The sequence below is a fragment of the Cornus florida genome, unplaced genomic scaffold, assembly GCF_030987335.1.
Source record: "Cornus florida cultivar Cherokee Brave unplaced genomic scaffold, ASM3098733v1 CherokeeBrave_3.0.0_Hap2_Chr05, whole genome shotgun sequence".
In the NCBI taxonomy this organism is placed as follows: Eukaryota; Viridiplantae; Streptophyta; class Magnoliopsida; order Cornales; family Cornaceae; genus Cornus; species Cornus florida.
Window position 1 is genome coordinate 69,745,813 of NW_026775575.1, and position 23,487 is coordinate 69,769,299.

Sequence of the window (23,487 nt, forward strand, 5' to 3'; positions counted from 1 at the left end):
ATATGCAGAGGAAGAGCATACTTTCAATTAAAGTAAGGATGGAGTTAAATTGGATATATTTATAGACAACTCATAAATTAATTTGATTCATGTAATTTAAGGTGAATATAAATCCTAGAAAAGCAGATAAACATAGTTATATATTTGGAGAGAGATATGCCCTCACATAAATGACCATGAGGATAAGATGGTCACCTACAATATTTTTTAGAAGAGAGGAGTGCGAGTCTTCAAAGAAGTGAGTGAATTTGAAGATTGTTATGTAATGGAATAAGGAAACTCTAGTTTAATGTAAAAGTTCATGTAATACAAATAAAGACCAAAAAGAAATGTTTCGAATAAAGTATATAAATACATATATATATATATATATATATATATATATATATGAAATTGTTTTCTTATAAGAATCATAACCCAGTATGTTCATTTGCTTTTCATTATAGTTAAAATTTGGCAACTCTACTTAGTCCTAGTCTTGGGTGAATTAAATAATTATGTGTTTTGGTTGTGTTGTTTGATTTTTTGAGTTAATTTCGTCTAATATCACATTAAAATATATGAAAAGATAATTTTACCCTTAATTTTTAATATTTTTTATATTTTAAAATATCAACAATCTGAAAGGGCAAAATTGCCCTCACTAATTACTCTAACCAACCCACTCTTCTGTCACTTTGCAGCTCCCAAATTCTACCATTTTTAACATTCTACCAGCCTTTCCTTTTCAAATTAAACAGATGATAAGATATATATGTATAATATACAACTATAACAAATCAAGAATTCCCATACGACTCATCCAATTATACAAATCAAATGAAAACAACCACACAATACTCAAATATATAGTTACAACTATATAGCATACACACACATATGCTCACCCGGTTGTCTGCGCATGTTGTAACCCTCGCAAGTGAATCCGATGGCAACCTTGCCCTTGGCGCCATGATTCTTGACAAACATCTCGAAGTAATAGACAAGTCACTTCACCGGAGCAGGCCGATTCGCCTCAACGGCGCCGACGTCGTGTTCGTGCAAGTTCACACCCAAACCAATCGTAATCTTTATTACCTACAAACCGCTTCGCAAATCAAGCCCTAAATCATCCACCTCGCCGTCGCTACCTCGACGTCGCCGTAAACCACGTCGCCTTTTCCGTCGCCTAAAGTTGCTGTTGTGAACCATGTCACCGCTTCCACCCCGCCTCAACCTCGCTGCTGCTAATTCGGCGTGATTGTTTCACTTGAATACATAGTGGTTGTTGGGGTGAGGATGGTAGTGGTGGCTGCTACGGGGTTCATTCGCCGAATACAGAGTGGTGGTGGTGGTGATTATGGTCCTTATGGATATGGGATGGCGGTGGTGGTTGCGGAGGTATAGAGATAGAGATGGTGGTGGTGGTTGTGGGGCATCTATTGTGGTAGTGGGGGTGGTACTGCCGGTAGTGGCGGGGGTGGTTATGGTGTGTTCTGGTTTTGCGTTAATTTGTGGGTGTGTGATGTCCATGAGTTTGATTTTTTATTTTGTTTTTAATACTTAAATTCACCCTGCTTTCTTTAAATTCAGTTCATTTTTTGAGTTTTTGTTTTTAACACTTAAATTATTGACCTGCTTTCTTTAAACTCACTTCATCTGCTTTCTTTAAATTCACTTCATTTTTTTTGTTTTAGTTTAGTGTAATGGCGTGATACACACACAAAGTCAAAAGAAATTCAAGTCATTTCAACCATTTTGACGAGGTAACAAAAGTCAAAAGGATAACAATGTTATTTTACAAGCAAAAATTATTCTGACACTAATGAAAAATAACTTTTAGTTTGGGATGTGAGCGAAAAATGAATCAAACATATCTACCATGAGTGATAATAATTTTTTAGAATTGTTTTAATGTGATATTTGACTAAACTTAAGAGGTGTTAATGAAATTAACCCTTATTTCTTTTTATACAATATCGTCCCTTGAGTCCCTTCGTACCTATAAATTATGCATTAGCTAGTCCGTTTGAATAAATAGCATATCTTATTAGAAGATGTCTTTTAAAAGGAACAAGTTATAGACCATTGTTGTAGCTATGGGCTGGGCTGCAGTATCTCCAATTTGGCGCCTTAGGGTAGGATCTGAAGAGTCTTGTCTTGGAAAAAAAAAAAAAGAATGTGTTACAGACCATTGCCTTTCCTGGTATATATCATTGATAAGATATCCCCTATCAATTTGTATCTCATGTTATGCTGTACTTTAATTTCATCTCCTCGTATATCGGCAGCATCATCACCTTCACAGCAATGCTCCATATCATTTGTATTTTCCATTAATTTATGTCATTCATTCACAGACAAAAGAGGAAATTTGATTCCTTGCCGGTTTGCAATTGAAATAATATGTCTAGTTGGTGTCAACACATATTTTATCAAAAGTCTTCATACAATTCCCAATTAAAGACAATTTATGTCATTCATTGACGGCCAAAAGAGGAAATTCGATTCCTTGCCAGTTTGCAGTTGAAATAATCTGTCTAGTTGGTGTCAACGCATATTTTATCAAAAGTCTTCATACAATTCCCAACTAAAGACAAGCTAATGTAGCAGCATTTAGGAAGCCTAAATTAACTTACATAATGATTAGCTTACCATATATTGTAGCCTATGTCTCCCGCAATTTGTCTACATCAATACTGCTAAATTTTGTAGATAGTTTAGAGGCAAACCTACTAAGAAATAATTAATAGAAGATAAAAAATATGCAGAAAGATTCTTAGCTCTAAATGAATGATACATATAGAGGTTAAAGGCTGTGGTAAACAAGTATGGAGTGGAAAATCTGATGATTATAGAGATTGAGAGCCTAGAGTCCTAACTTTATAAAAAGCCATACACTCACATGAGTTACACCTAATATTATAGCCCCTATCTCTCTCTCTAGCATAATGGCAAGTTTAGAAGAAGAGAAAGGCCATGTTGATAGGAAAGAGGATTACACACAAGATGGGACTGTGGATCTCAAAGGTGCACCCATCCTAAGATCAAAAACAGGGAGATGGAAAGCTTGTTCTTTCATTGTAGGTAAAGCATCTTATGCGCGCGGTTTAATTCCATCCCACCCTCTTCTTTGAGCTTTTATATTTTATCTAATTCATTTGAGTAGAGTAGTGTTGAAATAAAATATTTCAATAGTTTGGGATGCACCTATATATATTGGAAGAACATTTGGAGTATTTGCTTATGATTTATAAGAGCATCAAGGCTCACCAAACAAATATGCAGCCTATGTAGGACTAATTAAGAATTATGTTCTTTTTCTTTTCTTTTCTTTTCTTTTTTTTTCTTTCTTGTGGTACATCTCTTCTTCATTTTTAACCCTCCATAGCAATGCTTTTGCAGCATATGAAGCGTTTGAGAGGATGGCATATTATGGAATTGCATCAAACTTGGTGTTGTATCTAACAAATAAGCTCCATGAAGGCACTGTAAAATCTTCAAACAATGTCACCAACTGGATTGGCACTGTATGGTTAACACCCATTTTAGGCGCTTACATTGCGGATACTTATCTTGGCAGATACTGGACTTTCGTTATTGCATCAGCCATTTACCTTGTGGTAGTACCTAAATTCAGTTTACATACATATAACATATGGAGATATATATATATATATATATATATATATTTCCATTGCATAAACCAGTGATTTATTAAATGCATTCATCATAAACCATGCATAGTCAAATATGTGTATGATCATCGTAAAACTAATGAAATATTCTACACTGATTTTTCTGCAAGTGGTATTATGGGGAAGTACTGTTCTACTGAATCTCAACAATATAAATTAATAATGACCAGACACTTTGATGCAAAGCTGATTAACCTATTGCATCATGGTAGATCATGAAATCTCCAAGGTTTTATGTTAGAGGCTGTTGCACCAAAAACTTATACAATAGTATCTCTCTGGCTAAGATATAAATACATAAATATACGAGTGTGTGTGTGTGCCTGCTAGTCAATCAATATCACAAGGTTGAATCAATCTGTCATCTTGTCACCAGTTTATGTCAAATGAGGATTTTCTTTTGAGATAATGACAGAAGAAAACAAAACATTTCTAATCCATTGGCTTTTACTAAATGGGGAAAAAATAAAATTAATACAGAACTTAAATGTTTTCTTGGGAACAAGCCATGGACTTTGTAATGCAAAACTATATATATAATACTAAGGCCTGAAAAAGAGAGGACCAAGTAATGTGCCCCCAAGTCAAGCTTTTTTCACACAAACAAATTGCACCAAATAACAAACGTATATGGTATATGAAATTATTTATAGTTTGCCACCTTCTAAATGTCTACCAAACAGGGAATGGGCTTGTTGACACTAGCAGTTTCATTGCCAGCCCTGAGGGCACCATCATGCGGTAAAGGGGTCAAGGAGGAGGACTGTAAACAGGCTTCATCATTACAAGTTGGCGTCTTCTTTTGTGCTTTGTACATAATTGCAGTGGGGACAGGTGGAACCAAGCCCAATATCTCAACCATGGGGGCCGATCAGTTCGACGATTTTGAGCCAAAGGAAAGGTTCCAAAAGCTATCCTTCTTCAATTGGTGGATGTTTAGCATTTTCTTTGGTACCCTCTTCTCCAATACTTTCCTTGTGTACATTCAAGACAATGTGGACTGGGCTCTTGGCTATGGGCTTCCGACACTAGGGCTTGCAGTATCCATTTTAGTGTTCCTGGTGGGCACCCCCTATTACAGACACAAGGAGCCATCGGGGAGTCCCTTGACTAGGATGGCTAAGGTGATGGTGGCTGCAGTGAAGAAGTGGAATGTGGTTGTCCCAAATGACCCAAAAGAGCTTCATGAGCTAAGCTTGGATGAGTATTCCAAGTCTGGCAACTTCAAAATTGACAACACTCCTTCATTAAGGTTCGATCTCCCATTTCTAGTCGTTAAAATTTCATTGATCCTTCTTGCTAAAGTAATATGTTTACAGTCAACTGACAGCTACAAGAATCAAATTCCTAATCTCACCTCTCTTTTAGATGACACGCCAACACTTTATTATTCTGCTACAACTTTGGTTGGTAGAGCATCTGCATATGAGTCCTCATCTACAACTCCTTGTTTTGGGGCATTTTTTCCTTTGGCCAAAATAGTTAATGATATCCATATAAGCACACAGGATGGGATGATTGAAGATATAAATTCCTATGTTACGCCATTTCAATAGGTTGTTAATATGATTTTATGACCAACAAAAACTAAGAATAAAACAATTATATGCAATTTTCTCTATTTGTTTCCACCATTTCCTCTCTTAATTACCAGCATCGCATCTGCAGAGTCCTAGACAAAGCAGCCGTGAGGAGTGGGCCAACTTCACCGTGGATGCTATGTCCAGTGACCCAAGTTGAAGAAACCAAGCAAATGATAAAAATGCTACCAATTTTGGTTGCAACGTTCCTACCTAGCACCATGCTAGCACAAACACACACACTTTTCATCAAGCAAGGCGCCTTAATGAACAGGAGCATTGGTCCTCATTTCAAAATTCCTCCAGCATGTCTTACAGCATTTGTAACGATATTCATGTTGGTTAGTCTTGTGGTTTATGACCGGTACTTTGTTCCTGCAATTCGACGCTACACCAAAAATCCAAGAGGGATCACATTGCTGCAGAGAATGGGAATTGGATTTGTTTTACATGTGATTGTCATGGTCACTGCTTTCTTAGCTGAAAGAAAGAGACTAATCGTTGCAAGAGAGAATGGCATCTCCGGCAAACACCAAATTGTTCCTCTTAGCATTTTCATTCTCCTCCCTCAATTTGCTTTACTTGGGATTGCTGATAACTTTTTGGAAGTTGCAAAGATTGAGTTTTTCTATGACCAAGCACCACAGGGCATGAAAAGCCTTGGGACTGCCTATTTCACAACCAGCTTCGGAGTTGGGTATTTCCTCAGCAGTTTCCTTCTATCAACAGTGGCTAATATTACTAAGAAGAATGACCACACTGGCTGGATTTTGGACAACCTAAATATCTCTCATTTGGACTACTATTATGCCTTTTATGCTATCTTGAGCTTTCTCAACCTTCTGTTTTTTCTGGTTGTTGCGAAGTCATTCGTATATAATGCGGATGTGAATGAATCTCAAAGAGAGCTGCAGGAATCAATGCAACCCTTGTGGAACAAAGCTGCATCTCAAGATGACAAGGGTTTGAAAGACGGGCTAAGTTCCTAAAACTTCTTGTAAATTGTTTTCATATGTGAATCATATACAAGCTGGTAAAAAACAATCAATATCAACTTGTTCTCTTTTCTTCATACTTGGCCACTGCAAGTGAAAAGCTCATTATAAATGTAACATAGATTTTGGTCATTTTCTGCATATTCTATGAAGTTCTCCTATCAAAACTTAATGGCGTATTCTATGTATTAGTGGCATTGTTTGGCTAAATGGGATCAACCTCTTTCATACACTACAGACGTATACCACTCTAATGTCACATAAAATTATTTCCAAGGTGATTACCAATAGACTGAAACCTATACTTAACACCATGATTAATGATACCCAAAGTGCTTTTGTAGCTGGTAGACAGGACAATATTTGATCACTCATGAATTGTTGCATTACATGAAAAATGAAAGGGAACGAAAAAAAACGCTTTTGCGGCACTTAAATTGGACATGAGTAAATCCTATAATAAGGTTTAGTGGTTTTTCTTGCTTGCTATTTTTTAAAAAAAAAATTATAAAAATAAAAAAATAAAAAATTATTGGGACTCAATTGTCATTGGTTTTACCGCATTTGTTCATTCATTCATTCATGTATAACCTCAGTTTCTTACTCAATTTCGATAAATTGTAGCCCTTGTGGTTTCTTCAAACCCTCAAAAGGCTTAAGGCAGCGAGATCCTCTATCTTTCAACCTTTTCCTTATACGTGCAAAAGGATTTTGTTGATCTATGTCCTAGGAATTGCGCATTTAATATAAAAAATTATTAATTTCACCCTAATTTTAGCTTTAGTGCCCACTATGCCCATTATCATCACTTACTGCATAATTCATGTTCACTTTCTATTGTGCTGAAAGTGCATCATATCCGTCATTTGAATATATTAGTGTTTCAAGTTATTTATGTGCTTAGTGCATCATTCTTGTAGCCTATATATTGCTTATTGCAGCTGCTGAGGATTTAAAGAGACCGGATAATTAAATTGCTAAGGCTGAGTGCTGAGAATCTCTCTACTCTTTCCATATGCATTGAGTGATCCTTTTTTCTCATATAGAATGCTAGATTTCATTGTGGTTTTAGCATATTGAGAAGGAGCTGCATTTTCTTACTGCTCAGTTCTGAAAAAACTGCATTGTTGCATCAGTCAAGACTATGAGTTGATTAAGATGATTTTATCTTTTTGAGGTCTTGAAGGATTCTTGATGATCTGAGCAATGTTAAAATAGTCTCTGAAGGTTCCTCAAGCTGCAGAATTCACAAAAGCATGGCTGCTACAACTTTCCCTACAGCAAACCATGCCAGCAGAAACTGAGAACCTGTTTCAGTTGCTGTCAAGCCTCAAATAGTGCTATCAAGTGCAGATGCTGTGTATTTGAGACTGTCCTTGGCGTGAACAAAATTATTTCTTCATTTTACATCATTTCAAGCAAGTCCCAAGTCTTTGCTGAGGCTGCATCAAAGATTCACCTTTCAAACCTCAGTTTTCAGCTCCTATTGCAGTTGTAAGTAAGCTTCTGTGTCCATTCAAGCTAGTTGAGTTATGATTCAGATGTTTTACTTCTTGAGTGAGTTTTGTTGTTATTCTTTACTGTTTTTGTGATAGTTAGTCCAAGTTTTGGGTGCTTTCGGACAGGGGGAGTGTTTGAGTGCATTTGTAGTGAGTTTGGCGAGTGTGTGAATGAGAATGTGTGTATGTGTAACTCAGCTTAATTCATAGCGGATTTCTTGATCTAGGCTTCACAGCCTCAAGGACGTTTCCTCCACATTGGGGGTTTTACCTCATACATTAGGTGTCATACTTCTTATGAAATTGGTTTATGCATTTTGTCAAACACCTGTAGCTAATTAGGGTTTGAAAAGGACTTTCATCAAACACTTCAGCATTTGGCATAGACACTGCCTTGCAAAGCCACAAAACACACCTACAATCTCTGAAGAAGAATTGTAATAGTTAATTGAATTTTTAGTGGACCAATTCACCCACTCCCCCTCTTGGTCTTCAGATTTCTTGTGCCTCGCAGGCTTCACCTCATTCATCCAAAGCAGTGTGGACTGCTTTGCCCCTTTGTACAATGTCTTGCTTTAGACTTGCTAATGCATTGTGCCAATCAATTGTGAAGAACCAGTGAAACACATGCTCTTCCTCTGTCCACAATCGGCTTTGGTCTGGAAGCTTTCTCCTCCTAGACTTGTTGAGTTTCTGGATGTGAACTTTCCCTCCTTTTCAAGTTGGTGGCAATTTATGAATCACAAGTGTTTAGCTTAGCATTGCTTCATTCATTTGTTGGTACACATGAAGGGTAAGGAATGCATTTTACTTGAAGGTGCATCATGGAGTGAGAAGCTTATCACTGAGGTTGCCACATCTCATTTTCATGAATTCTCAAAAAATTAATAAGGGGTCATGGAGCATAGTAAGATTGCTCTATTATCATGGTCACGACTCGAAACAATTTATCTTATCTGTAAACGTACATGTAACCTTTCTTAAACTTCAAAAAAATTGGTGCTATGAATTCATCTTTGTTTTTTTATAAAATAATATTTACTATGAAAAAAAACTGATGTGCCATAATGATGGAAAGAAGATGCATGCCCATTTTAAAAATAAAAATTAAAAATATATATATAAAGTCTTATGTTACGTTTGGGACAAGTTTGAATTAAAGATCCAAAAAAATTTAGTTAACATTAAAAAAATTCTTCTAATCTTAAATCAGCTTTCAATTCTAATATTTATTTTTTATATTTTGAATTCAAAATAAAAATTAGTATCATCAATGGCTTTCAATTCTAATATTTATTTTTTATATTTTAAATTCAAAATAAAGGTTAATACCATCAATTATTTGTATTTTATAGAAATAACCAGTAAAAATATTGTTATTCACTGCTCATTCTTCGTTGTGTCACATTTCCAATTTTCCTCCTCACCCAGCATGGTCTATTTTTATACTCTATTTATAAAGTGTATGCAATATTGACACGTCATCAATCTCAAATTAACCTAAGCCATTTAATCACTATTCCTACTATATATATATAGTAGTATATATACACAGTTACCCCAAATCCCTAACAATGTTCTCTGAAAGCATCTGCTACCTCCATTTCGCAACCATGGCGGCCACAGTGGCAGCAACAGAATCCCAATCCATCCTGACATTTCGATCATCACCATCTTCATTGTATCTCGTCTTCTCCAAAGACCAAGCCTCACCCAAAGCCCCTCCACTTGCTGGTTCCGTCTGGCCGGTCCTGTCCACTGTTCACTCTCTCATCCAGGTTGCGATTACGAGCATCGGTTGTTCAGTTTCATGAACAAGCCCGGCGTGAATATATTTCGAAACAGTAGATGATGCACTGTTACATCAATAGAGGTACATATATATATACATGTATACATCATATATATGCATGTACAAATCTTGAATCGCAGTCCAGTGAACCATCTTGGTCTTGATTTTTCATTTCTGGGGCTTCTGCATTTATTTGTGTATGTGTGTTTATGCATTTCACCGAGCTCTAGCTTAAGGATTATGCATTTTAGTATGTTACATCGGGACTGCCCTCTCTATGTTTGAGTAGGAGCATCTTAAGCTTCCCTATTAAGAAGGATATATAATTTTAGAGAGAGAAAGAGAGTCCATAGATGTATGGGATTCGGCATTTGAGCTTTTCCAGCTACCAACGTTTGCTTATTATTGGGTTTACTAGTTGTTATTGCTCAGCTTGTTAGTGTATGATATGTTCTCTCCGGTAGACTTTAGTTTTGAATGGTTGCATTTCCCAATTTTTACAGGTTTAGTGTTATCCTCCTGCTGGATTCTTGTCTTGATTCCGATAAAGAGGTTTATGGTAAGTCTTCTTATTTTTTATTGAAGTTCTATCAGATTTCAGCTACAAGTGGAATTATCTTGCATATTGAAGCATGTCTTTGATATTTTTTTTTATGATTGGTTATTGATTCATAAGTGTAGAATTTATGGTTTCATAGCGAATTCAACTGTTCATATTAGTAGCTTTTGGCATGTTCGAGGTATGATTATAACGGGACGAGCTTACCCAAAAGTGATTTTGATTTTCTTTCTTACTTATGCCTGAAATTTGAAGTAATTTAAATCAAGTACATTTCTCCTTTTTGTCCCTTGCATAATATTTATTTATTTATTTTTTCCTTTCCAGATATTAGAATATCAAGGAATAAATTTAGAAGGCCTTTTTCTGTTTTTAATGCCTCAAGGCCTATACCTTGCGTCCATGAAATACTGCATGTTATATGCTATTACTTTTAAAAACATTGATATTTTTCGTACTCTTATGAATTTTATTTTTATTTATTTATTATTTTTTTGTGTTTGTTTGATGCTTCATTGGGTGCAAGAGTCATAAACTCAGTTATTCATAAGATACAAGTGTGATGATGGTAAGTCAGTCCATCTTGGCAAAAGCTGAAGAGCCTAAATGGGCAATGAACAGCTTTGAATGCTAATGGACTTACATCAACTTTCTCTCTTACTTTTATAACTGTTCTGGGCTTCTCAAACTCAATGGAGCGACAGCTTAGAGGAGATGAGACATGAAATTTTGCTTCATGCCCTTTTTTAATTAGTGAGAAGCTGCATGCAAAGGATCGTAAACTTGTTGGATGTTTCATGTGCAAAATGGTCAGAAATCATAAGAGGTAGACATGAGGTCAATCAGTCCATCTTGGCAAAGCAGAAGAGCCTTAAATGGCAATGAACAGCTTTGAATGCTAATGGACTTACACAAAACTTATCTCTTAAGTGTTCATGGCTTCTACAAATTCAATGTGGTCTCAGATCAGTGGAGATGAAACATAAAATTTTGCACTGTTTATTGTTTGCTTACTTTAGAAGCTACTAGCAAAGGACTGTGAACATGTTGTCACTAGGCGCAAGGATCATAAATTATATGATACAGTCGTGATGATTGTTAGTTAGTCCATCTTGGTAAAATAAATTATAAGATACAGTTGTTATGATTGTCATTTAGTCCATCTAGGCAAAGCCAAAGAGCCTTAAATGTGCAATGAACAGCTTTGAATGCTAATGGACTTCCATCAAACAGTCTCTCTTAACTTTTCTGGATTTCACAAATCCAATGGAGTTGCATATCTGTGGAGATGAAACATTTTTTTTTTCTACCCCTTGTTTAATTGATGTGAAGCTTCAAGGAAAGAATTATGAAGGGTCATGACCATGATAAACAGGTGTAATGACTAAAAATATTTGGATGGTAATGGGCTGACATGAAACATTTCCTTTACTGTTCTGGTCTTTCCAAACTTAGTGGAGTCAAAGTTCATGGATTTGAAAATGAAATTTTGATTAACAATAAGCCACAAGTGATGAATTTTATACTTGGAATCTTAGGATGTCCCTGATGGGCAACCTGCAGTAAGATTGCAGGCAAATGAGTAAGATAAAGAGTAACATGAGAACAACTTATATTGTCCCTTTCATTGGTTATAATTGCGCATGTCCAGAGTCTCATACATGGATCTTTCTGGTTTTCGTTCATTGTCAGTGGTTTCTTGCTATAGCTTCTTATACTTATCAGATGTGATATTGTTATTATCTCCGTTTATTTTCTTTATTATGTTTTTTTTTATATTTAAATTATCTGCATTTTTTAGTTCGGATAAGCAATTAAGCAGAAATAGAAGTTTAGTGTAGAGTCCTCATGTGCATTTTTCTGCGGGTTTTATTTTACAGATCTTATGTAACAAGCTATTTCAAAATTTCAAAATTTATGCTTCAAGTACCCAAAAGAAATAATAGTGACCTGCATTTGCTGTGACTCGCATTAACGCTATTAGTTCAATAACAGAAGCCTTATTCCTGGATGTAAGACGAGTAGAAATGGAATGATTGTGAAATCTAAATATCTTTGTTATTCTGATGATCTGCAGCTTTGTTTGTGAATGGAGGTTCTGGAAAAATATATGTCGAGTCCTGCATCAACCACAAAGCATCCTTGAACAGCTTTTTTTCTTACCCAAGTCCAGTAATGTGTTCCGCTTTAAGATGGGGTCTTGATGAATTAGACAGGGAAAGATCCAATGAAACCATCAACTGAAAGGAAGAGGAGAGACATTTACTGGATTGCTGAGAAGAAAATGAGGTATCAAAAGAATTTGCTGTCATCTTTCTTCAATAAATCCTCCCTGTGGAGGATACCAAAATGACTTTGGTGGGAGAGGCATAGACACTCCTTCTAGGTTTGGTCCCTACATGATTACTAGAAGAACAATGCTATTTGGTCCTATTTTTTAAGCCGATATGTGTAGCTGATTGGGTTTTTGTCCCTTTGATGCAATGGATAAACGAAGTGAGGGTTCCATCCACTGCATCAAAGGAATAACCCCTTCGGCTATCCATATCGGTTTGGGAAATCGATTTAAAAATCACTTTCCTTACTAGGACAAAATAGGACAATGCTTGGGTCCTGCCTTAAGAGAACCAACTTGGTCCGCTGAGTTGTCGTGGCCCAATAAAATTTGGACACCTGTCTAAATTAAAAATATTTATATATTATAGATGTGCATTACCCATCTACTTACGGGTTAAATTGAATTTTTTTTTCTTCTTCTGAACCAGCATTGTGACTTTCTCTCTCCACAACAAAACAAATCTTCATACCCAACCTCCATTTGAAACCTTAATCTCCATCCTCAACTGCTTGTCGCCGCCTTCCTCCACTACATGTTATTGCCTCCATTCCCAATCCCTAAGTGTATGGTTTCTTAAGTCTCTGACTTTGCCATGTGTTGATACAAGTCTGAGCACATGAAACCAAATGAAGGCCATTGTAGGACTTGGATTAGTAGTCAGTTTAAGAATAGTCAACTGGACTATATTTTAGTTTATATAGTATAAATGACAAAAGGGTACATGTGAAGAGAAACAAAATGGGTATATATATGAAAGAGGGAGGAATTAGATAACATGTTCATGGTCCAATTACAAAATTTTCCAAAGAACTCGCCAAACAAAAAGGTGAATTTTGAATTATTTTGTGAATTTGGTATTTACTGAAAGGCCACTCCATGTCACATGATTGATGAGATGTCACCAGTTAGGGTTTGGGAATGGAGGTAGCAGCCAACAGTGGAGGAAGGCGGAGGTGAGCAATGGAGGAGTAAGGCAACAGTGAGTAGTGGAGGATGAAGATTAAGGTTTCGGATCAAGGTTGAACGTTGAGATTTGCTTTGCTGTGGAGAGTGAGAGGAAGAGAGAGAGAAGAGAGTCACGATTGTGATTCTGGGGAAAAAAAAGTTTCGGTTTAACCTGTAAGAAGATGGGTAATGCCTATCTTTAATATTTTATTTTTTAAAAATTTTTTTTTTAGAGAGGTCTTTACATTTCACTAGGTCATGTCAGCTGGGAGGACCAATTTAGTTCTCCTAAGGCTGCACCCACGCATTATCCGTCTAAATATTTTTTCCTCACATCCTTGAACTTGGAGTCATGTTATTTGTTCAGATTAATTTTTTTCGGGACTGTGAACATGTTGTCACTAGGCACAAGGATCATAAATTATAAGATACGGTCATGTTGAATTAGTCCTTGGTAAAATAAATTATAAGATACAGTTGTGATGATCGTCAGTTAGTCCATCTTGGCAAAGCCGAAGAGCCTTAAATGGGCAAGGAACAGCTTTGAATGCTAATGGACTTACATCAAACGTCTCTCTTAACTGTTATGGACTTCACAAATCCAGTGGAGTTGCAGATCAGTGGAGATGAAACATTTTTTTTTCTACCCCTTGTCTAATTGATGAGAAGATTCAAGAAAATAATTATGAAGGGTCAGGACTATAATAAACAAGTGTGATGACTAAAAATCTTTGGATGGTAATGGGCTGACAAGAAACATTTCCTTTACTGTTCTGGTCTTCGCAAACTTAGTAGATTCAGAGATCATGGATTTGATAATGAAATTTTGATTAACAAGAAGCTACAAGTGAAGAATTGTATGCTTGGAATCTTAGGATGCCCCTGATGGGCAACCTGCAATAAGATTGCAGGTAAATGAGTAAGACAGACTAAACATGAGAACAACTTATATTGTCCCTTTCATTGGTTCTGATCGCACATGTCCCGAGTCTCATGCATGGATCTTTCTGGTTTTCGTTCACTGTCAGTTGTGATATTGTTATTATCTCCGTTTATTTTCTTTATTATGATTTTTTTTTTTTTTTATATTTAAATTTATCTGCATTTTTTAGTTGGGATAAGCAGTTATAAGCATAAATAGAAGCTATTTTATATTTTCAATATTTATGCTTCAAGTTCCCAAAAGAAATAGTAGTGACCTGCATTTGTTGTGACTCGTATTAACTCTATTAGTTCAATAACAAAACCTTGTGTATTATCTGAAGCTAGCATAATTGTAGCTTAAAATGCAACCTATTACGTAATATTCCATCAGTTTTGAGATTATTTTATTCACCCGTGCCTGGATGTAAGAGAAGTAGAAATGGATTGATTGTGAAATCTTTGTTATTTTGATGATCTGCAGCATTGTTTGTGAGTGGAGGTTCTGTAAAAATATATGGCGAATCCTGCATCAATCGCAAAGCATCCTTGAACAGCTTCTTTTTTTTTTTTTCTTTCCCAAGTCCAGTTATGTGTTCCCCTTTAAGATGGGGTCTTGATGAATTAGACAGGGAAAGATCCAATGAAACCATCAACTGGAAGGGAAGAGGAGAGACATTTACTGGATTGCTGAGAAGAAAATGAGGAATCAAAAGAATTTGCAGTCATCTTTCTTCAATTTCTCCTCACTGTGGAGCATACCAAAATGACTTTGGTGGGAGAGGTATAGGCACCCCTTCTAGGTTTGCCCCCTACATGATTACTAAAAAAACAATGCTATTTGGTCCTATTTTTTAAGCCAATATGTGTAGCTGATTGGGTTTTTGTCCCTTTGATGCAGTGGATAAACCAAGTGAGGGTTCCATCCGCTGCATCAAAGGATTAACTCCTTCGGCTATCCATATTGGTTTGGGAAATCGATTTAAAAATCACTTTCCTTAATAGTAATGGTACTTGCATTAGCTGTTAATGGGTGCCTAAACAGGACAATGCTTGGGTCCTGCCTTAAGAGAACCAACTTGGTTCTCCGAGTTGTCGTGGCCCAATAAAATTTAGAAAAATTAAAGATGGGCATTACCCATCTTCTTACGGGTTAAATTGAAACTTTTTTTTTTCTTTCTTCTAAACCACTATCGTGACTCTCTCTCCATAACGTAGCAATTCTTCATACCCAACCTCCATTCAAAACCCTAATCTCCATCCTCCACTGCTTGGCGATGCCTTCCTCCACTACTTGTTGTTGCCTCCTTTCCCAAACCCAAGTGTATAGTTTCTTAAGTTGCCGACTTTGCCATGCGTTGATTCAAGTTTGAACATATGAAACCAAATGAAGGCCATTGTAGGACTTGGATTATTAGTCGGTTTAAAAATAGTCAGCTGGACTATATTTTAGTTTATATAGTACAAATGGCAAAAGGCTATATGTGAAGAGAAACAAGATGTGTATATATATGACAGAGAGTGGAATTATTAATTCCAAAGAACTGGCCAAACAAAAAGGTGGATTTTGATTGATTTTGTGAATTTGGTATTTGATGAAAGGGCACTCCGGTATCACATGATTGACGAGATGTCACCACTTAGGGTTTGGGAATGGAGGTAGCGGCCATCAGTGGAGGAAGGCAGAGGCGAGCAATGGAGTAGTAAGACAACAATGAGTAGTGGAGGATGAAAAGGATTTTGGATGAGTGTGGAGATTTGCTTTGCTATGGAGAGTGAGAGGAAGAGAGAGAAGAGTCATGATCATGATCCAGGAACCAAGTTAGACAGGTGTAGGTGTTTACATTTCACTGGGCCATGTCAGTTGGGACCAAGTTAGTTCTCAAGGCTGCATCCAAGCACTGTCCGTCTAAATATATTATCCGGACATCCTTAAACTTGGAGTCATGTTCACTACAAGAAATTGGGGATACAAGGTGGTGTTTAATAATTACCAACGTTAGCCCTATTGTAATTGGCGTTCACCATAGGAACGCTGGTATAGCCCTATTTTCCCTCCTTTCTTTCCCTCCGCTGAAATTTTTCTGAAATTTGTTTTTGTGGGAACATTTGGTGCTATAAGATTATTTACTAAACTACGTCGTTTTCCTATTTCTTTTCCACTTTTCCTTCCATTTACTTACATAGTCATTAGAACCACCTAGGGAATATCTACGAGCCCACAACGTTTCTTTGTCCTCCACTCTCTCTCTTTCCTTCGGCCATGAGCGTTGGGATGAAAGGGGACTGATTCTTTTTGGATTTCAGTTTTCAATTGAGAAAGTGGAACAAAGTCTTTCTTCATTCAAACTCTCTCGATTAAGCATTGGGGCACGACTGCCAATTTCTCACCGGATAGCCGCCAATTTCTCACTCTATCGATCACAGGTAAGAGCTCTGCCTAGTTCATATGTGTGTGTGTTTTGCTCGTTTTCTTGTAAATTTATTTATTTGTGTGTGAATATCATATGTGTGTGTGTTTTACTTTCTCTATCCTCTACTCTTTCTCTTTCCTTCAGCCATGTGCACAGGGACGAAAGGGGGCTGATTCTTTCGTCCCTGCGCTCTTGGCCGAAGAGTACTGGAAGAAAGAGATAGAGTAGAGGAGAGAGAAACGTCCAGAAAGAATCAGCCCCATTTCGTCCCTACTCTTGGCCGAAGGAAAGAGAGAGAGTAACGGACAGAGAAACATTGTGAAGGGGCTCGTTAATATATCCTAAGTGGTTTCTAATGACTAAGTAAGTAAATGGAAAAGTGGAAAAGAAATAGGAAAATAACGTAGTTTAGTGAATAATCTGATATCGCCAAATGTTCCAGGAGCGTAGGGATGAAAGAATCAGCCCCCTTTCGTCCCTGCGCTCATGGCCGAAAGAAAGAGAGAGAGAGTAGAGGATAGAGAAATCTAAACACACACGCATGATATTCACACACAAATACATAAATTTACAAGTAAATGAGCAAAACACACACACATATGAACTAGGGCAGAGCTCTTACCTGTGATCGATAGAGTGAGAAATTGGTGGCTATTCGGTGAGAAATTGGCAGTCGTACCCCAATGCTTAATCGAGAGAGTTTGAATGAAGTAAGACTTTAAAAATTGAAATCCAGAAAGAATCAGCCTCCTTTCGTCCCTGCGCTCATGGCCGAAGGAAAGAGAGGGAGTAGAGGACACAAAAATGTTGTGAAGGGGCTCGTTGATATACCTTAGGTGGTTTCTAATGACTATGTAAGTAAGTGGAAAAGAAATAGGAAAACGACGTAATTTAGTGAATAATCTGATAGCGCCAAATATTCCCAAAAAAAAAAAAAAAAAAAAATCAGAAAATTTTCAGCGAAGGGAAGAGGGGGGAAAATAGGGTTATATCAGCGTTCTTGAACGTTGGTGTACACAAATTTCGTAGTCTGCAAATAAAGAACGAAAGAAATTTATTGATTTATGATAAATAAAAGGAATACAATCCTCTGTGATACTCTTTACAAAGAATAAAGTCATTTGATTTGATCTCTTTCGTTGGTATTCAAGGGCTACACGAGTTTGATCTTGAATCACTGTGGAATTTTGATGAAGAACGGTACGATTTAATGTGGTTGTTGCTCTTCGCCTTTAGGTTTGGGTGTTGGGGATGAATGTGGGCAGAGCTTCTGTATTTCTCTCTAAAATTCTGGATTTCTAGAATTCTCAATTTCTGTATCCCTTCCTCCTCCCTCCATGCCTCTATTTATAGGCTTCTTGGATTAATGGGATGATGACACGTGTCATCTCCTGATAAAGACATAATCATAACTGTTTCGGGCCTGTTATATTATGATAATTATCCATAAAAATAATTATTCCAAATATATTTTATTAGAAATAATTATCTTTTTATTTAATCATCTGAGCTGGGCTAATTAAATAATTTAAGTGGACCACGTTTGGGCCAATTAAATATTAGACCCATATTTGATGGGTCAATTTGTCAAAACTAAAGTCCATAAAAATTCTAGTGTCTACAGTTGGTAATTATTAAACAACACCAGCGTTTGGAAAAAGAATGCTGGTGTATCCCAAATTTCTTGTAGTGATGATTTGTTATCTCTCTGGTAGACTTTTTTTTTGACTGGTTGCATTTCCCAATTTTACAGGTTTAATGTTCCTCACGTCCTGCTGGATTATTGTCTTGATCTTAATAAGAGGGTTATGGCGGTAAGTCTTTTTTTTTAATTTAAGTTCTATCAGATTTCAGCTATAAGTGGAGTTATCATGCATATAGAAGCATGTCTGATATGTTGATATGATTGGTTGAATGATTCATAAGTGTAGAATTTATGGTTCTGTAGCAAATTCAATTGATCAGATTTGTCCTCTGTTATCATTTATGCGACGGGGTTGGTTTGTAATTTTTATTAGATGCTTTTGGGCATGTTCAAGATATGATTATCATGGGACGAGCTTACCCAAAGTGATGTTGATTTTCATTCTTTCTCATGCGTGAACTCTGAAATTATTTATATCACATACATTTCTCCTTTTTGTCCCTTGCATTATATTTGTTATTTTTCCCAGATATTAGAATATCAAGGAATAAATTTAGAAGGCCTTTTTATCTTTTTTAATGCCTCAAGGCCTATACCTTGCCTCCATGAATCACTTCATATTATATGCCATTGCTTTTAGTAACATTGAAGTTTGTGTAAAATTGTGTGCTAAGTTATTAAATGCGAATCATGTAACCTTCGCTATATGAATTTTTATTTTATTTTTTTGTGTTTGTGTGTTGCTTCATTGGGTGCAACGGTCATAAAATAGTTCATAAGATACAAGTGTGATGATGGTGAGTCAGTCCATCTTGGCAAAGCCGAAGAGTCTAAATAGGCAATGAACAGCTTTGAATGCTAATGGACTTGCATCAAATTTCTCTCCTACAATTATAACTGTTATGGGCTCCTCAAAACCAATGGAGCCACAGATTAGTGGAGATGAAACATGAAATTTTGCTGTATGAAACATAAACTTGTCGGACGTTTGTTTGCACAAGGGTCAGAAATAATATGACGTGGGCATGAGATTGCCAATCAGTCCATCCTGGCAAAGCAAAAGAGCTTGAATGGGCAATGGACAACTTTGAACGCTAATGGATTTACCCGAAACGTTAGGCATGAGATTGTCAATCAGTCCATCTTGGCAAAGTAGAAGAGCCTTAAATGGGCAATGAACAACTTTGAATGCTAATGGACTTGCACAAAACGTCTCTCTTAACTGTTCTGGGCTTAGAAAGTCAATGAAGTTGCAGATCAGTGGAAATGAAACATGAAATTTTGTAGTCATCTTTTCCACAACCATAACTCAGATTTGATAATTCACCATAAATCAAATACTTCATATAAAATAATAAAATAAAATTATAGATAAACCTTTATAGCTCTGATTTCAGCCCTTAAAATTAAAATATAGTTTGGGAATGAATTATCCAAAGATACTGTCATCCACAAAATTTTCTGCGATAACCGTTTGTCTTTATAAATTCATAGAAATTGGTGCCTACTTGGAACTGAAAATCAGAAAACTGTACAAAAACATGCTTGGTTGGCAGTTTTTGAGAACTATTTTCTGAAAAGTCGGTTAAAAAAAGTTCCATTTCTAGAGAATTGTCTTTTATAGTAATCTAAAAACATTTCTATTTTCTCAGTTCTTGACAACTGTATTTTGAGTAACAAACCAAGTAGACCCTACAATTCTTACTCAAATTATGTGAACCTAGTACCGATTGAAAGCCAACACACTGTATTTTAATCCTAACATTTTATCAAAATAGATAAATTGATCAAACAATTTAGTTTTGAAGGCTGCACATATGTTTTACATATCAAAGAAAAATTTTCTTTGAAAATTCACCAAAATTAGTGTACTAGTCCAATTTACATGAAGTTAAAACCTTCTGGAAGCTAATACTGTTGTGTGAAACAATTTCCACTCCAACTTCATGCATAATATTCATAAAGAATTCGAAACTTAACAAATTTAAGTCAAATAAAGTCTCACAATCTCATCAGCTAATGTACTTTAATATCTCAAAATTTTTAATGGCATGTAACAATTCTAAGGTAAATAAAATTAGCCTAGTCCATAGTGCTCAGTTCAAATTTCCATCACTAGTGTTGAGGATCTTCGTTAAGCCCCGTTTGGCATGCGTTTTGTTTCTGCTGTTTTTGTTTTTGGGCTGTTATGGTGTCGATTTTGGCAACAAAAGTATGTTTGGTGCAGCCTTGTTTTATTTTACACAGTACTAAAACACTTCGTGAACAGTGGCCCAAAACCAAAACACCAAAAAGAAGAGTCTCTTCATCATGATTTTGCCTCTGATTTCAGTTTTGTTTTAGCTGTTTTATTTTTCTTCTTCCAATTTGTTTTTGTGGTCTGTGATATTTGTCTTCTTCATCTCTAACGTTATATTTTTTCTTTCAAAGAATCAATTTGTCCAAGTTCTTACGATCTTGGAATGGTCCAATCTGTGGGAACCGAACGGATTCAATCCGTTATTTCACGGTTCGGTTTGGATTGAGACATCCCATAGTTCAGTTCAGTTTTAGATTTAACCAATCCGTGGGGACCGGATTGGATTGAATTTTACACCTAATCTGAACTGATCTGAACCGTGGTCAGCCCTAGTCCTAGTACACAACTCAAATACCCAACTCATCAATATAATCCCAAATACCAGTTGAGTTAAAATTTAAACATTCTACAACCCCAAGTAAATATAAATATATAGAACCTTAGTTATTGCATGCCCAAATATCAATCATGTTCTAAATCAAAAATTAATCCAATAAACATAATTAATCTAATCTTCTAAATAAACTCACAATAGAAAAATAAATTCATTAATTACATGTTTTGAGCAAAATAAAACCTAATAACTAAAACTTCAATAGGCACTAGCAGCAGTCATCTTTAAGAAATTATAATTGGCTCTAGTGCCATCTCCCTCGTATGCAAAAGATTTAGGGGAGTGGGGCAGAAATTTATGATGTGCCGTAGGGAAAAAGAGGATAAAATTATGTTAGCAAATAATGACAATAATATCAATATAACAAATTTAGGATTCAATTCACAGTTATGCTGGATATCATACAATATCGCTTCTATTTCTACAAAATCCAAAATTTATTCAAGCACTTTCCAAAACACAAATCATATCTTGTTATCACACACCAGGGCCTTGTCTATATTGTTGTCCTCCGCTTGCCCACAAGCAAGCCTTGTAACACAACCTTCGAATTTATGATGTGGAATGGGCAATTGCAATAAAGTTGTAGCCTTGTAGGTATATGAGCAAGATACTACAATGACAAATACTAGTGGTGACAATTGGGTGGGTTTGGGCAGGTTATGTACGGGTGGGTTAGTAACAACCTGGTATCAACCCATTGATGGCGGATCATAAACGGGTTGGGTGTTAAGTGGATAAGTCAACCCGCACCCAACCCGATGACCCGATTTTTTTGGGACACAAATTGTCAAGGAAAAAAATAGTATTGTTATTTTTAGAACAGTTCCTATAAATGAAAATACACACCATATATATTTCCCGAAAGGCCACGCGTTTAAACTACTTTTTAACGGAGAGAGAGGATGGAGGAGAGAGTTACCACCAAAAAAAAGAAAAAAGAAGAAGAAGAAGAAGAGAACGGGGGAGGGAGAGTGAAGTTGGATAGTAGTGGGGTAATTATTATTGTGTGTTTTTTGTCTTTTCGCCGGGGGGGGGGGGGGGGGTGGTGGTGTAAAATATCCACTAACAACGTGTAAATATATTATGTTTTAACGATTGATCCGTTAGTGACCTGCTCAAGTAAACTACTCACCCAATAATCATTAATTATTGGACAGATTTGGGCGGATTATTGAGTTTGGGTATATTTTTCCAGCCAACTAGGGCAAAGCTTTTACACTGCCCCTTTCTTTATATTGCTCATGGGAGTATCATGCATGAAATCTTCTAGTTTTCATTCATTGTCAGCGGTTTCTTGCTGTATTACTTGTCATACTTGGTTGTGGTATTGTTATTATGTCCTTAATTTTTTTCCTTTTTACTTTTGGTTGGGATAAACAACCAAGCAGAAATAAAAGTTTGGCGTGGAGTCATCATGTGCATTTTTTTGCTGTTTCAATTTCATATAACCTTATATAACAAGCTCCTGTGACTTGTATTAACTGAATCAATTCAATAACAGAAGCTTTAATCTATTATCTGAAACTAGCATAATTGTGGCTTAAAATGGAACCAATCACATAATATTGCGTCAGCTCTGAGCATCTCTTACTAAACCATTCCCGGATGTAAGAGAAGTAGAAATGGATTGATTCTGGAATCTAAATATCTTTGTTATTCTGATGATCTGCAGCATTGTTTGTGAATGGAGGTGCTTAAAAATATGTGGCTCTTTTCTTTCCCAATTCCCGTTAGGTGTTCTTCTATAAGATGGGGTCTCGACGAATTAGACGGGAGAGATCCAATGAAAACCATCAACTAAAATGAAGAGAGAGATCTACCAGGAAGAAAATGAGGAATCAGAAAGAATTTGCAGTCATCTCCTCCCCATGGAGCATACCAGAATGGCTTTGGTGGGAGAGGAATAGATACCCCCTCTAGGTTTACTCCCTACACGATTACTAGAAATGGTGCTTTGCATCAGCTGTTAATGAGTGTCTTGATACATTGTCCTGACTGACATTCGAAGAACTTGGATTCATGCTGTTTGTCCAGATTTTTTATTTTATTTTTTTATTGGAGAGGCTTTTGAATGGGTGTCAACTGTTGGAACTTGGAAGGTGGACTAAACAGCTGTATTGTCATTTTTTTCTCTTTGAAAATAGAAAGATGCATTTGACGCTGAACTTCTACATTGCTCTGTTTTCCAGTTGTGATTGGTAAATGGCATTATGGTAGGTGGTTCTGCTTCCCGAGTGGGTGTGCCTGCATGTGTTCAAAGTCCACCCTAGTTTGTCGGGATTAAAAAAAAAAAAAAAAATTGTTGACTGGTTAAAGTCCATTTGATGCATCATAATGGTTCCATTTTTTTTTTTTTTTTTTCCCAATATTCATACTCTGAATCTGTTGTCCTCAAAAAGTAATCAGCGTTTTGATTTCGATTTCGA

General features: G+C 36.3%; 1 protein-coding gene across 4 annotated transcripts; it reads left to right on the top strand.

Annotated features, from left to right (window-relative positions):
• The first annotated feature begins 703 nt into the window (after window positions 1–703).
• Window positions 704–23,418, top strand: LOC132306767 (protein NRT1/ PTR FAMILY 5.2-like). Of its 4 annotated transcripts, XM_059804320.1 has the most exons (8): window positions 704–3,602; window positions 4,361–4,929; window positions 5,346–7,746; window positions 10,047–10,102; window positions 12,180–12,391; window positions 14,791–15,090; window positions 18,474–18,534; window positions 22,734–23,418. In XM_059804320.1, exons 1-3 carry the CDS (start codon window positions 3,405–3,407, stop codon window positions 6,244–6,246), a joined length of 1,668 nt encoding a protein of 555 aa, XP_059660303.1. In that variant the 5' UTR covers window positions 704–3,404; the 3' UTR covers window positions 6,247–7,746; window positions 10,047–10,102; window positions 12,180–12,391; window positions 14,791–15,090; window positions 18,474–18,534; window positions 22,734–23,418. The 4 variants fall into 4 exon arrangements, 3 of the variants coding, with proteins under 3 accessions (XP_059660303.1, XP_059660302.1, XP_059660304.1); XM_059804319.1 differs by lacking the exon at window positions 14,791–15,090; XM_059804321.1 differs by lacking the exons at window positions 12,180–12,391; window positions 14,791–15,090.
• The last annotated feature ends 69 nt before the right edge of the window (window positions 23,419–23,487 follow it).